Source organism: Trichosurus vulpecula, chromosome 3 (genome assembly GCF_011100635.1).
Source record: "Trichosurus vulpecula isolate mTriVul1 chromosome 3, mTriVul1.pri, whole genome shotgun sequence".
Classification (NCBI taxonomy): Eukaryota; Metazoa; Chordata; class Mammalia; order Diprotodontia; family Phalangeridae; genus Trichosurus; species Trichosurus vulpecula.
Window position 1 is genome coordinate 157,709,880 of NC_050575.1, and position 13,960 is coordinate 157,723,839.

The window sequence follows — 13,960 nt, forward strand, 5'->3', positions numbered from 1 at the left end:
ATTCAGCCTATAAAGGAATGTGAACTATTATTATCATCATGGGAAGACTGCTCCCTAGGCAGAGTATAGGGGACTCTGGCCCTAACTGTCAAAGGGCCCATAGGGCAAGATCCTTTCCTCCCAGTTTCCAGGTTAGGTCCCCACTGTCTCTGCCCTACTAAGTCTCTACCCCTCTCATTAGAATCTGCCTTTTGGGGAACCGCACCCTCTCACGACACGGCTTTGATATCTGTGCCAAGTTGGCCTGGGAGGGCAATGAGACGGTGACCACCAGGCTGTGGGGGTTGTTCTGCTCCTCCCGATTCCTCAATGCCACCTGTGATGAATATTTCACCCTTAACAATGTCACCGAGATCCAAGGCATCCCTGGTGCAGCCAGCGGCCTGATCAAAGGTATGGAAACTAAGGGGATGAGAATCAAAGGGGAAATCGATGAGCTGGGGCAAGTTTTCCCTGGGGATGATGGAGCAAGGATAGGGAATTGTGGAGGCAGGAGGTTTTAAGGCAGCTGTGGTACAGAGCAAAAAGCCCTGAAGGCTTTCTGCTTGAATTCATTCCTGGTACACTGCTTACTCTCTTGGGGATTATGGGGTGGGGAAAGGGGAGAGAAGAGAAGGCAAGTCAGCCAAGCCTCACTTTCTCACCTGTGAAATGGTCACAGCAGTACTTATACTAATGTCCAGAAACATCCAGGTACAGTGGAAAGAGTACTGAACTCAGGTTAGAACAGACTTGGGTTCCAATCTGACACTAGTTCTAAAATTTTGGGCAGCTCCAGTCCCCTCTCTGAGACTGTAAAATGAAAGGCAGTGCTCCTGTTTCCTTAGCTGTAAAATATGGATAATATCCCTTGTTCCACTTATCTCACAAGACTGTTAGGAAAGAGTTCTATGAACTATTACTGCTTAACAAATGGGAGGTATTTCTTATGAGTATATTATTCTAGAATCAGGGTTCAGCCTCTCTGTTTCATCCTTGTAAAGCTCTGAAATCTTAGGAGGAGCACTCTGGAGACAAAGGGGATCAACTGAGGGATGACACAGTGCACAGAGTGCTGGGCCTGGAGTCAGGGAGACCTGAATTCAAATCCAGTCTCTGACACCTACTAGCCTCCTCATTTGTAAAATGGGGATAATAATAACACCTACAGGGGCAGCTGGGTGGCGCAGTGAGTACAGCACCGGCCCTGGAGTCAGGAGGACCTGAGTTCAAACATGGCATCAGACACCTGACACACTTACTTAGCTGTGTGACTACTTCCAAGGGTTGCTGTAAGGATCAAATGAGATAATTATAAAGTGCTTAGCACAGTGCCTGGCACCTAGTAGGTGTTATATAAATGTTTGTTCCCCGCCCCCCATTCAATCATCAAATATTTATTAAACAAATATCTACTGTGTGCAAAATGCTGTGTTCCCTGTTGTGAAAGATGTGAAGATAAATAAGACATGGTCCCTGACACCAAAGAATTTATAATGTAGTAGAAAGGATAAAGCTTATTATATTTACTTTTTTATTTTGGAGGGGGGAAGGCAGGGCAATTGGGGTTAAGGGACTTGCCCAAGGTCTCACAGCTACTAAGTGTATCAAAAGTCTGAGGCCAAATTTGAACTCAGGTCCTCCTGACTCCAGGGCCAATGCTCTACTGACTGCGCCACCTAGCTGCCTCGATAAAGCTTATTATATACAGATAACTACCATCTGAATTAGAATACAAGTAAGCGTATAAGACAAGAATAAAGTAGTTATGAGACAGGTGAAGAAGAGATTGATTCCTTCTGCTTGATAGGGTTGCAATCAAGGAACACTTTGTTGAACTGAACCTATAAGAATGGATTTCTTTAAGGAAAAGATTCTAGATAAGAAAACTATGAACTTTCTTCCCCCACAAAGAGACTCTGACCTTTGATCTTTTATCCTGACTGTCCTGACCTAGTCCCCATCTCTCCACAGAAAACCTTTGGAGCACTTACCTGACCAAAGGTGTGATCGTAGAAAAGCAGGGGATGCCCTCCATATCCCTGCCTGAGGCAACTCCTGTCAACATGGATCAGCCCTATGTCTTCAGCGACATGACCTCCTATTTCACCCTCCTGGTCGGCATCTATTTCCCCTCAGTCACAGGTGAAAGGGAGGAGGGAGAGGCAGGAACTGGGGATAAGGGAGATGATGTGCTTGCGTCCATGTCCTACTATCTGGATTGTCCCTTACTCTCCTGGTCCTGGCCCTGGCTCCATCTACATTGCTCTGCCCACAGGGATAATGGCTGGTTCCAATCGCTCAGGGGACCTTCGTGATGCCCAGAAGTCCATCCCTACTGGTACCATCTTGGCTATCGCTACCACTTCTGCTGTCTGTATCCTTAGACTCATAAAACAACAGAGCTGAAAGAGATTTTAGACCATAGAATGCTAGGTCAAGATCTTAGGGATTGTCTAGTAGTCTAATGTCTTCATTTCACATAGGAAGAGAGTGAGACCCATGAAGGAAAGTGACTTGTTTAGCATCACACAAATTAGTGGTAGTTCCAGGACTAAAATCTGTTTCCTGAGTACCAGCCCTGGCCTGGTTAGGGGCAGCCCTGGTTTGTTGAGTCCTCCAAAATCCCAAACTAAGATAGGTGAAGTGGTTGAGTAGAGGATGGGTTGTGTGTGTGTGTGTGTGTGTGTGTGTGTGTGTGTGTGTGTTCTAGGCTAGAGTCAGGTATCTTTTTGTCTGGTATCTTTTTGTCTGGTATCTTTTTGTCATCTTGCATGCATTCTCCTTCACTCTGCCATCCAAAGACATCAGCTCTGTAGTCCTGTTTGGAGCCTGCATTGAGGGAGTCGTCCTGAGGGACAAGTAAGCAGGGTGATGGGGACTTTAGGGAAGCCAAATACTCAGAAAGGATGGGGGAGGAGGGACTGAAGGGAGAGGGTGAAGTTGCTCTATGTGCAACTGTCACCAGACCAAGACTAAAATACTACCGGACGAAAATATCATTTTGCTGATCAGGAACCTACAATGACTATTGTCTTAAGGACAAAATCCAAACTCTTAACCTGGTATTCTAAACCCTTTCACAATCTGCTCCAAACTCCTCTCTGATGCCTTTTCAAAATGAGTCTTCTGTTCCAACCAGGCTCACCTCCTCACAATTTCCTGCCTTAGATATTGCCATGCATAGCTTTGCTTCTCTGCCAGTACCTCCTCCTCAATTATTCAAACTTTACCCACAGTGAAATTCTCTCTTCCTCAAAGAAGCCTTCCTTGACTGCTCACAATGATACTTTGCTCCTCTGAGCTCTTATAACACACATTCACTCTATCACTCAGCTCTTTCTCATATGTAGGTCTCCAGCTCTTTCACAGGTGTGCCTCTTTGCTCCAAAAATAGACTATGAATTCTCCAAGGACAGGGACCATGTGTTAGGATTCTCTGTGATTACCCATAGCATCGAGTCTAGGGCTGGGTACATAGGATGCCCTCATAGGTGCGTGAGCTCCTAGAACTCAGAGCTAGAAGGAACCTGAAAGATCCTTGAAAGAGAAGTACCTGTTATCTTGGACTATGGGAGGGTCAAGTGGAGGGCATGAGCAGAGTTAATTGAGTGCCATTCATATCAGTGGAGCCCCTGACCGAGAAATGCTTTTCCCCAGGTTTGGTGAAGCAGTGAACGGGAACCTGGTGGTGGGTACCCTGGCTTGGCCCTCCCCATGGGTCATCGTCATCGGTTCCTTCTTCTCCACTTGCGGTGCTGGGCTGCAGAGTCTCACGGGAGCCCCTCGCCTCCTTCAGGCCATCTCCCGGGATGGCATTGTGCCCTTCTTGAGGGTCAGTGGCAAGTGATTTTGGGGGGAGGTAGGGTGTTTGTGTATGTGTAGGAAGTAAAGGAGGGGTGTGTCACATTGGTGCCCAGAACTCATGGGCGATATCATCTTTTGGGGAGCAGGGTCATTTCTAGGGCAAATCAAAGTGATTCTGGGCTCCATGCTTTGGAGGCTTATTTGCTCTGAAGCCTGCCCATATCTGCTAGATGCTTCTGGACAGCTAAACAGGGACTGGGGTGGAGGAAAAAGGAGGTAGCTCCTCAGCTCATGTTGGTGTACAAGACCTAAGACTTATACACATATAAACCTTGTCTCTACAGACCTTGGTCTCTATAGGTCTCAATAGACCTTGCTGTGGTCCCTAGATAGTGACAGTGCAGTCCACCTCACACCCCCTACTGGCTGCCCTAGGCCACACTCCCGTAAAATCTCCAAGTTCTCCACTCCCTAGGGGCTACCCTGTGTTCCATACTCTAGTTCCTTTCCTATTCCTTGGGAATAACTTTGGGGGTCCCCCTTGCCCATAACCTGGATATCTCATGCTCCCTGGAGATGGCTTCAGGCCTTCTCATACCCCCAAATCACCCCTCTCAGTATGCACTGGGTCGATTATTCTTCCTAGAGATGTTCCAGGCCTACCTTATGCACACCTCAGGGATGGTCCTGTAGCTGGAAAGGATTTGGCACCCAGGGGCTTATCAGGGAAGGCTTGGATGGGGATAATATATAATTTGCCTCCCTAATCCATTCCCACTCCGGAGTCTCTGCTTTCCTGGATCTGATAGTTAAGGGAGAGGGATGTGAATACCCTATTTTCTCTGTCTCAGTCTTAACATGATTGATGTTCTGTCCTCAGGTCTTTGGCCATGGCAAAGCCAATGGGGAGCCAACATGGGCCCTACTCCTGACTGCCTGCATCTGCGAGATTGGTATCCTCATTGCCTCCCTAGATGAGGTGGCCCCCATTCTCTCAATGTGAGTCTCCCATCTTCTTCTTCTCCCTCATCTCCATTTAGGTGCCCTGCCACTCTCTTATTTATCTCCACGTAACTCCCTTTCCCCCATTCTTGTTGAAGTGGGTTCCCTTCTCCTTTCATTTTTTTCATGTGAGGCCCTTTTCTCTCTCATCCTTTTTTTCTTTTTAAATGTTTTTGATGATACTTTTTTCAATAATATTCAATATCATTTTCAGTATCATTTTTTCAATATCAATATCATTCTCAGTTACCCCTTTCCTGAATAGAGCCTCCCTTTGTAACAAATAAATACAATCAAGCAAAGGACATTATCCCTTCATCCATACTTTCCATGTGGGCTCCTCTCTTCCTAATATTTCCACATTGATCTTTCTCCCTTCCATTTTGTTCATGCGGAGTCTTCCCTTCATCTTCCTCTGTGAATCCTGATGCAACAGTCAGTATCTTATACCCCTTTCAATATATCTAAAGGTTGCTCTCCTTCACAGTTCTAAGAGGGCATCCATATTATTCCATTCTACTGGAATTTTATTGCATTGCTCAAAAGAAGTCAGAACTTGAGTCCATAATCCCCTATTTGGTCCTGGACCATGGTTCCCACCCACCCACCCTGCACAACTCCTACCCATTCTCTGAGTTTCAGTTTCCATGTCTTTCCTAGGTCTTTAGGTCTCTGTCCCATTTTTGTGTTTTTGTCCTCTCTGTTCATTTCACCTTAAAATTACAGAATATTAAAGCTAGGATGGATTTCAGAACTCACCTAGTCCAACCCCCTTCCTTTTACAAAGGAGAAAACTGAGGCTGAGAGAGGGCAAATGACTTGCCTGAGGTCATGCAGAGAGCTGGTGGCCTGTCTGGGGCTAAAATCCAGGTCTCTTGATACCCAAGCCAGGACTATCTTCTTTGCACCAAAATGTCTCAATGGGGCAGTTTCTGTTTCTGTCTCTGCTCCATCACAGAAGTTAAGAGCTGGAAGGGACATCAGAGGCCAATCCATACCTGAACAAGAATCCATTCTACAAATCCAGTCTTTTCTACAGGGTGTTCCTAAAGTCTGGACATATCAGCAAAAATGCATATTTTCAAGAAATGAAATGAAAGAAATTTTCAACAATATTTTATTTAATTGGAATATTAACAAATAACGTCTTCAATATGATTTCCATCATTTGTGATGCAAAGGTTGATGTGCTTTGCAAGATTCATGTGAACATGATGCAATAACTCCACATTGCCATCAATTTTAGCACATCCACTCTTTATGCATTCAATCAAGTATGTTGCATCTGTGATTTTCATTGAGTACACCTTTTCCTTTAGCATACTCCAGAAAAAGAAGTCAAGGGGTCTAAGGTCTGTTAATATTCCAAATATTTCAAAACATGCATTTTTGCCTATGTGTCCAGATTTAGGGACACTCTGTAGAATCCACCAAAGAGGGGGAAACCACTACCTTCCAAGATGGCCCATCCCACTTTGGGATGGCTCTAATTGTTAGGAGACTTTTCCTTAAATGAACTGAAATCTTCCTGACTGCAATTTTCCCCCTGCTGCTGATTCTGCATTCTGAGAACAAGCTTGTCTCTGTCTCTGTGTCTTTCATGCCCTTTCTCTGCTCCAGGTTCTTTCTGATGTGCTACATGTTTGTGAACCTGGCCTGTGCAGTGCAGACGCTACTGAGGACACCCAACTGGAGGCCCCGTTTCCGCTACTATCACTGGTGTGCACTCTGGGCCTGGACCCTCAAATCCCTAGCACCATATAGAGCTCTCCCCATCCTTGTTGACTAGCTTTAGAACTCTCCAATGAGGGAAAGAAGGATTCTGAAGAAGGACTCTATACTCTTAAGCAGGGGGTCTTTCCATTCATTTTTACCCATTGACTCTTCCATAGCCTGCTTTCTTGTAAATTCTTCTGGTCAGTTTTTAAGAAGCTGCCTCACTGCTTCCTAACACTTGGGGTATCTGGGAGACCCCATTCCTTAATTCTTCCTTAATTTCTCCTGTCTTTGTGCATCCTCCATCCTAACTGCCTTCTTCATTTGCAGAACTAGAGGAGTTGAATCTTGTGGTTGGCCCCTTCCCTAACTCGAATGAACCTATCATAGGCTGAGGGTGAGGGCTGTCTGGGCAAAACTGTTCCTAAGATACTCAAGAGATCCCAGCATCAGCCCTGAAACCAAGCAATAGGCTAGGAGGTGCGGAGGAGAAGAATCGGTTTCTTTTCCCATTTCCCAGTGATGAAAATGCCAAAATGAAACTAGCTCTTAAAGTGGTAAAGTAGATAGGCTGAATTCTATCCTTCCATAAGATCCTATCAGATGACCTGAGTTGCCACTATAACATTTTTTTCACCAAGCTATGTGTACGATGAAGGGACATATAGATTTCCCCCAGGAAAACATCTTGAGAGATTTCCCTACAGTCCCTCTTACCCACTAGAGAAGGTTCAGGATTCTTGTCCCAGAGCTATCCCTAAGCTCTCCCTACCTGCCCTGTAGCATCTGGGAATGGTCTTGGAACCTTGGCTATCATATTATATCCTCTGGGGACATCCTAGGCCCTTCACAGCCCTTAGGTAGAGCCCCTGCTCAGGGAATCAGTAGGTTGGAGGGGGCAAAGTTGGTGCTTACTCCCTGGCCTTGTCCTCTGTTTTTTCAGGACCCTTTCCTTTCTGGGTATGAGCCTCTGCTTGGCTCTCATGTTCATATGCTCCTGGTACTATGCCCTGGTTGCTATGCTCATTGCTGGCCTCATCTACAAATACATTGAATACCGAGGGTGAGTGACGACTGAAGTTTGGGGTGAGGGAAGGGATAAGGAGAAGGAATTAGAAGATGTTGGGGGTGATAGAGGGAACTGGGATGGCACTGGAGCAAAGGAAAAAAACTGGATGAAATTGGAGATATGGGAAATGAGGAGTGTTGGGGAGAGGGTATTGGGTGAGGGAAATGGTAGAGAGAATGGATAGGTTTGGGTTGGAAAAGTAAAGGAAAAATGAGATGATCCCTTTCTCCCTCCCTCCTTCTTACCTCCCTCCTTTCTTCTCTCTCTTATTTCCTTCCTTCTTTCTTTCCTTCCTTCCTTCCTTCCTTCCTTCCTTCCTTCCTTCCTTCCTTCCTTCCTTCTTTCTTTCCCTCCCTCCCTCAATTCTCTGAGGAGCATTTGAGGTTGAGCATCTCAGCCCCTACAACCTCTAACCCCTGAATTCAGAGAATTCTAGGTCTACCAGGTCCCCTTGATTCCTGCCTTTCTATACCTCCTTTGACCTTAGGGCAGAGAAAGAGTGGGGTGATGGAATTAGAGGACTATCCCTCAGTGCTGCCCGATATGCCCTGTTGAGGCTAGAAGAAGGCCCTCCCCACACCAAAAACTGGAGGTGAGTAGCAGGGGTGTGGGAGGAGGGAGAAAGCTCCTTGAACCTGACCCCTTCAGCTTGCTCTGCTTATTCTGACATCCATTCCACTCCATTTCTATTCAATAAGTCCTCTTCAAAGGATTTTCCATGTTGGAGAACTGACTCTCTACCCGAAAGCTGGGTAAATTTCTACTGTTTCACTTGTTCCCAAAGCTCTTCTCCCCATTCCCCAAACCCCCAACAGATACCATATACTGGATTATCACTGACTCATTGAATATTAGAGATGCAAGGGACCTTAGAACATAGGATGTCAGACCCGTGAGGGACCTTAGAAACCATCTCCAGCGCTTTCATTTTATACATGAGAAAAATGAAGCTAAGATGAGAAGTCAGTTAATGAGTTAACTAGGATTAATTAAGGGCCTACTATGTGCTGGGCACGTGAGGATACAAAGGAAGGCAAAAAACAGTCTCTTCTCTCAAGGAGCTCACAGTCTGATGGTAGAGACAACATTTAAACAACTGTGTACAAGCAAGGTATATACAGGATAAGCTGGGGGTAGTCTCTGAGGGAAGGTACTGAGGTTAAGAAGGACTGGGAAAGGCTTCTTGCAGACTTGCAGGTGGGACTTTAGATGAGACCTGAAGAAGACCATGAATGACAGAAAGTGGAGATGAGGAGGGAGAGCATTGCAGGTGTGAGAGACAGCCAGATAGATAGAATGCCCAGAGGCAGGAGATGTAGCACTGTGTGGAACAGAGTAAGAGAAGAGTAAGATGTAAGAAGATGGGAAATTACTTCTCCAAGGTGATACAGTAAGTTAGTAAGAGAACTAGGAGTAGCACCTAGTTCTCTTAGCTCCCTCCTTGTCCATGGTTCTTTAAGATCTATCTCCCCTTGGTCAAGACCCAGATCTATGTCTCATGCCTAATACCCTGCAGGTTCTTTCTTGCTATTTATTCCCCGATGGCCTTGAACCTGTTTCTCATCATAATATCCTCTCTCCCCTCAACCCTGACTCTCATTCCAGGCCCCAGCTGCTTGTGCTTGTTCGAGTGGACCAGGACCAGAATGTGGTGCATCCACAGCTTCTCTCATTGACCTCCCAACTCAAGGCTGGGAAGGGTCTGACCATTGTGGGCTCTGTGCTGGAGGGCACCTTCTTGGATAACCACCCCCAGGCCCAGCGGGCAGAAGAGGTATCAAAGTGTCATAGGATTGAGAGTTGGAAGGCCTTGGAAGATTAGCTTGAACTACTCCCACCCAGAGATTATTGTACTATAAAAGCTGGAAGGAACCTTAGAGATCAGAGATGATCTAATCCCCCTAATTTTAAATAGGAGAAAACTGAAGCCTAGATTGAGGGGAGAGACTAGCCCAAAATGGCAAATTAATGACAGAATCAGAAATTGAATCTGGATCCTCCAACTAAAAACCCAGTCCTCTTTCTACTTCCATACTCACTTTTCCCAAAATAGCATCATAGGATGTTAAAGTTGGAAGGAACCTTAGAGATAATCCAGTCCAGCTTCTTCATTTTTGCAGGTGAAGATACTAGAACCTAGAGGGTCACATGATTTGTTCAAGGTCACAGAGTTAGAGGAAGAGATGGGACTCATATTTAGACCTACTGATTGCTAGTCTGGATTTTTCCCCTTGTACCATTGTGTTCATGAGTTTAGAAGTCCACTCAGGCTGGGATGCCCCGACGTTCTCAGGGATGAGGGTAGGAGTGGTGAAGATGAGTTGTAGAGGGAAGGATGGAGGCCATGTGCAATAGGGTTCCTGGTTCCTTATGTAGCCTGATAACTTTGGCTGTTGCTCCAATGGGCTTTTGGTATGCATCTGTCAGAGGGACTGAGGAAGCTGGAGCTAAAGGCTTCAGCTGCTTCTGATTCTATTTTTTGTCCATTGTGTCCCCTCTCATCTATCCAAGTCTATTCGACGACTGATGGAGGCTGAAAAGGTGAAGGGTTTCTGCCAGGTGGTGATCTCTTCTAACCTTCGGGATGGGGTATCACACCTCATCCAGTCAGGGGGACTTGGGGGCCTACAGCATAACACTGTGCTAGTTGGTTGGCCCCGGAACTGGCGCCAGAAGGAGGACCACCAGACCTGGAGGAACTTCATTGGTAAGGGGGTCTTTTGGAAGGGGCACTCGGAGTGGGCCCTGTGTCAGGGAAGGAAACACAAAGCATGTTCTTTTTTGGGACCAGCTCTATTTCTGTCTGTCATTATCTCTGTTTCTCTCTCCAAGACTGTCTCTTGGTCTTTTGGTTCCCATCTAAGTCCTCTCTCTCTGTCCATTTCTATCTGTTTCTATCTCTACCCCTAATTTCCTGTGACCCTGTCTCTGACTACCTTTGTTTGTCCTCTGTCTCTGTCTCTGTTTTTCTCTATTTGCCTCCTATCTCCCTGCTTCTACTGCTGTGTCTCTTTGAGGCAGTGTGGTATAGAAGATAAGCTGCTGGATTTGAGGTCTAGGAGACCTGGATTCAAATTTTACCACTAATATCAACTAACTTTGTGACCATAGGCAAGCTTCGGTTTCTTTGTATATAAAATGAGAGTAATGATGCTTGTAGTGCCGATCTCACAGGACAGTTGTGAGGTTCTGATGGGATAATGTATGCTTTTCAAACCTTAAAGAGAAATATAAATGTCAGTTATTACTATTCTTCCTCCTGCCTTTCTATCTTTGTCTCTGTGCCTCAGGGGATGATTTACAAGGCACAGTGGACATGGTATACACTAGGCTGAAGGCAAATAAATATAGCTCACAGATGCTGAATAATCCTGTTTATCATACTTTGCAAAGAGCTTTCATATAGCTCTCATTTCAGCCTCACAACAAGCCTCTAGGGCAGGGATTGTTATTCTCATTTTGCATAAGGAGAAATTGAGCTGGGGGGGGGGGGTTAAATGTTCTGCGCAAGGCCACAGAGTAAATAAATCATGGACCTGGAACTGGAACTCCAGGCTTCTGACCCCTGGTTTAGTGCTATGGTTGAGCAGGCTGGAAGCAGGCTCCAAGGGAACAGTGATCAATATAGTCATATTTGGAGGGGAAGCTCCAAGGGAGCTGTGATCAATATAGTTACATTTGGAGGGGAAGGTAGCCATCTATGGGATTCAGAGGGAGGAGGGCACTCAGCCTTCAGAGCCCCAGGCCTGAGGCTCACGTTGATACTGTCATCCCAGAGCTGGTTCGGGAGACCACAGCTGGACATTTGGCACTGCTCGTCACCAAGAACGTATCCATGTTCCCTGGGAATCCTGAGCGCTTTTCTGAGGGCAGCATTGATGTCTGGTGGATTGTGCATGATGGTGGCATGCTCATGCTACTGCCTTTCCTATTGAAGCACCACAAGGTCTGTGTTTATGGTGATGAGGTGGGGGGTGCTGGGAGTATAGAAGAAGAGATGATGTGTGGGGGTTGGAAAATGGGCTAGGTAGTGAAGCAGGGAATTTGGAAACTGGAAAAAAAAACACTTCAAAGGAGGAGAAATTGAGCTGTATCTCCTTCTTCAGTCACACTTCCATGCCTCCTTTCTGCCCTTTTAGTATCTCTTTATTCTTCCAGGTACCCAGAGATCTCCTGAGGACTCCTCTTAGGAAAGTAGCTGATAAATATATAGATAGTTATAGAAATTGGATTTGGAAGGGACCTTAGATTATAAGATGCCCAAACTAGGAGGACCCATTGAATAGAATGTCAGTGATGGAAAGGACCCTTAGTGAACCTTTAGTCTAGACCAAATATCTCTTTTAACAGACAAGAAAGCTGAGGCCCAGTAATGGCAATTTACTTGCCCAAATTAAAGCAATTATCAAGATAATTGTAATAGGGTGTGTCTGATTAAAGTATTTGGCAGAGCCAGGACTAGAAGTCTCTTAACCTCTAGTCCTTTGCTCTTTCTACTAATCTGAAGTGCCTCTCCAAAGGATCCTGGAGAGAATGCTTAGGAACCTTAGGCATAAATCTGAGAGATCTTTTTGGTTAGGTGGGATCAAGACAGGGATTACTTTTGCCACTGAATTTTACCCATAACTCCCTTTTCTGCCCTGTGGTGTGGGAGCCTGGGCATCTCTTCCAATGTCTCCCTCTAGGAGGTATCTCGTTATCTCTGAATTATGTCTCCTCACTCCCCATCCCCCACCCTCAGGTCTGGCGCAAGTGCAAGATGCGCATTTTCACTGTGGCACAGATGGATGACAATAGCATCCAGATGAAGAAGGACCTGACAACTTTTCTTTACCACCTTCGAATTACAGCAGAGGTGGAGGTGGTGGAGATGGTGAGGGAAAGTCCTCCTTGTTTGACCCCCTCATTCACATGACTCCATGGGTAGTCCCTTCTTCCATTAGCCTGTGGCTCTCTGGCCTTTTCCCTATATATCATCCAATCCATGTCCGTACACCTTTATTCCTTCCTGTTTCATTCCTTTTTTGATCTGTTCATTCATTCTTTGATCTGTTCATTCATTCATCTACTTATTTATTTCAGTTCATTCATTTACCCACTCATTCATTCATTAATCCATTCATTCATCCACTCATCTATCCACCTACTCATTCAATTGTCTATTCATTCATTCACTTTTCCATTCATAGCCATTTCTTCATTCACACATTTGTTTACTTAAATTAATTCAATAAGTGCCTACTATGTGCCCAGCATTGTTCTAGCTTCTGGGAATGGTGGGGATTTGCATTTTATCAGCAACCTTTTAAGGGAGTGAAGACATTTTTGTAATATTCTTAGAATCTAACTTTTTGAAGAATTTTTGGTATATATGTGTGTTCTTTATAATGAATCAACAAGCAGTTATCAAGTGTTTGCTATGTGATGGGCACTGTGATAAGTATTGGGAATTATAAAGAACAAGCAAAAGTGTTCCTTACCCTTAAGGAACTTATATTCTAATGGGAGAGAAAATATATAAGTTAATACACATAAGATAATACAGAATAGATGGAAAGTAGCTTTAGAGAAGAAGACATTGGCAAGTGTAGGGACTCCTGGAAGATGGCTATTGAGCTGAGTCCTAAGAAAATCCAGGTATTATAAAGGTCTGAGATGAGGAAGGAGATCATTCCAGGCATTGAGGAGAGGTAGGACAAAAGCACAGAGATAGGAGATGGAAAGTTGGGTATGATGAACTAGAGGCACGTACAGCTGGACTGTAGAATGCATGGAGGGAAGTAATGTTTTAAAATATTATAAAGATAAGACAGGAGCAGGTTATGAAAACCTTTAAATGTCAAATAGAAGAGTTTATATTTGATCTTAGAGGTAACTGTGAACCTTCAGAGTTTATTGAGTGGAGTGTGTGTGACATGGTGAGACCTGTGCTTTAGTAAAAATTGCTTTGGCGGCTGTAAGGTCCAATTAAAGGCATGCATCCAATTAGAAGGCTATTGCAGCATTCCAGGTCAAAGGCAATAAGATGTATAAAGCTATTTTATATAAATAATCAATATATATTGCATATATAATACTGGTGCCAGAGAGATTTTTACACTAATTCAATTTGTATTTTGTTCATCCATTTTTTTGTTTTTATTTAATTTATACAAGTTAATATAGTATGATAGAAAGACTAAATAATAATGTCTCCAGAAGGTACCTCCTTAGAATGATTTTTTTGTGTGGCTTAGGAACTGGAGAGAGGGCCCTGGGGAGCTCCTATAGCCCTTTCCATTAGTATATTAGTACAATGAGTTTATGAGATTAGTGAATTTTCACCTTGCAAGGCTAGGAAAGCCTGGCTTTGAGGGGATGCAGTTAAGAGCAAGAGAAAATGGATCA

The 13,960-nt window shown here is 44.7% G+C and overlaps 1 protein-coding gene across 1 annotated transcript in view; it reads left to right on the forward strand.

The window, feature by feature from the left end:
• The window catches only part of SLC12A5 (solute carrier family 12 member 5), a 32,581-nt gene that overhangs the window by 13,277 nt on the left and 5,344 nt on the right, over window positions 1–13,960 (forward strand). The window contains exons 8-20 of the mRNA XM_036748602.1: window positions 182–393; window positions 1,954–2,124; window positions 2,258–2,356; window positions 2,784–2,841; window positions 3,640–3,814; window positions 4,667–4,785; window positions 6,409–6,507; window positions 7,448–7,567; window positions 8,061–8,165; window positions 9,179–9,347; window positions 10,085–10,280; window positions 11,350–11,519; window positions 12,315–12,446. Coding sequence (XP_036604497.1) covers window positions 182–393; window positions 1,954–2,124; window positions 2,258–2,356; window positions 2,784–2,841; window positions 3,640–3,814; window positions 4,667–4,785; window positions 6,409–6,507; window positions 7,448–7,567; window positions 8,061–8,165; window positions 9,179–9,347; window positions 10,085–10,280; window positions 11,350–11,519; window positions 12,315–12,446 — 1,825 coding nt within the window. The remainder of the gene's footprint in view (window positions 1–181; window positions 394–1,953; window positions 2,125–2,257; window positions 2,357–2,783; window positions 2,842–3,639; window positions 3,815–4,666; window positions 4,786–6,408; window positions 6,508–7,447; window positions 7,568–8,060; window positions 8,166–9,178; window positions 9,348–10,084; window positions 10,281–11,349; window positions 11,520–12,314; window positions 12,447–13,960) is intronic.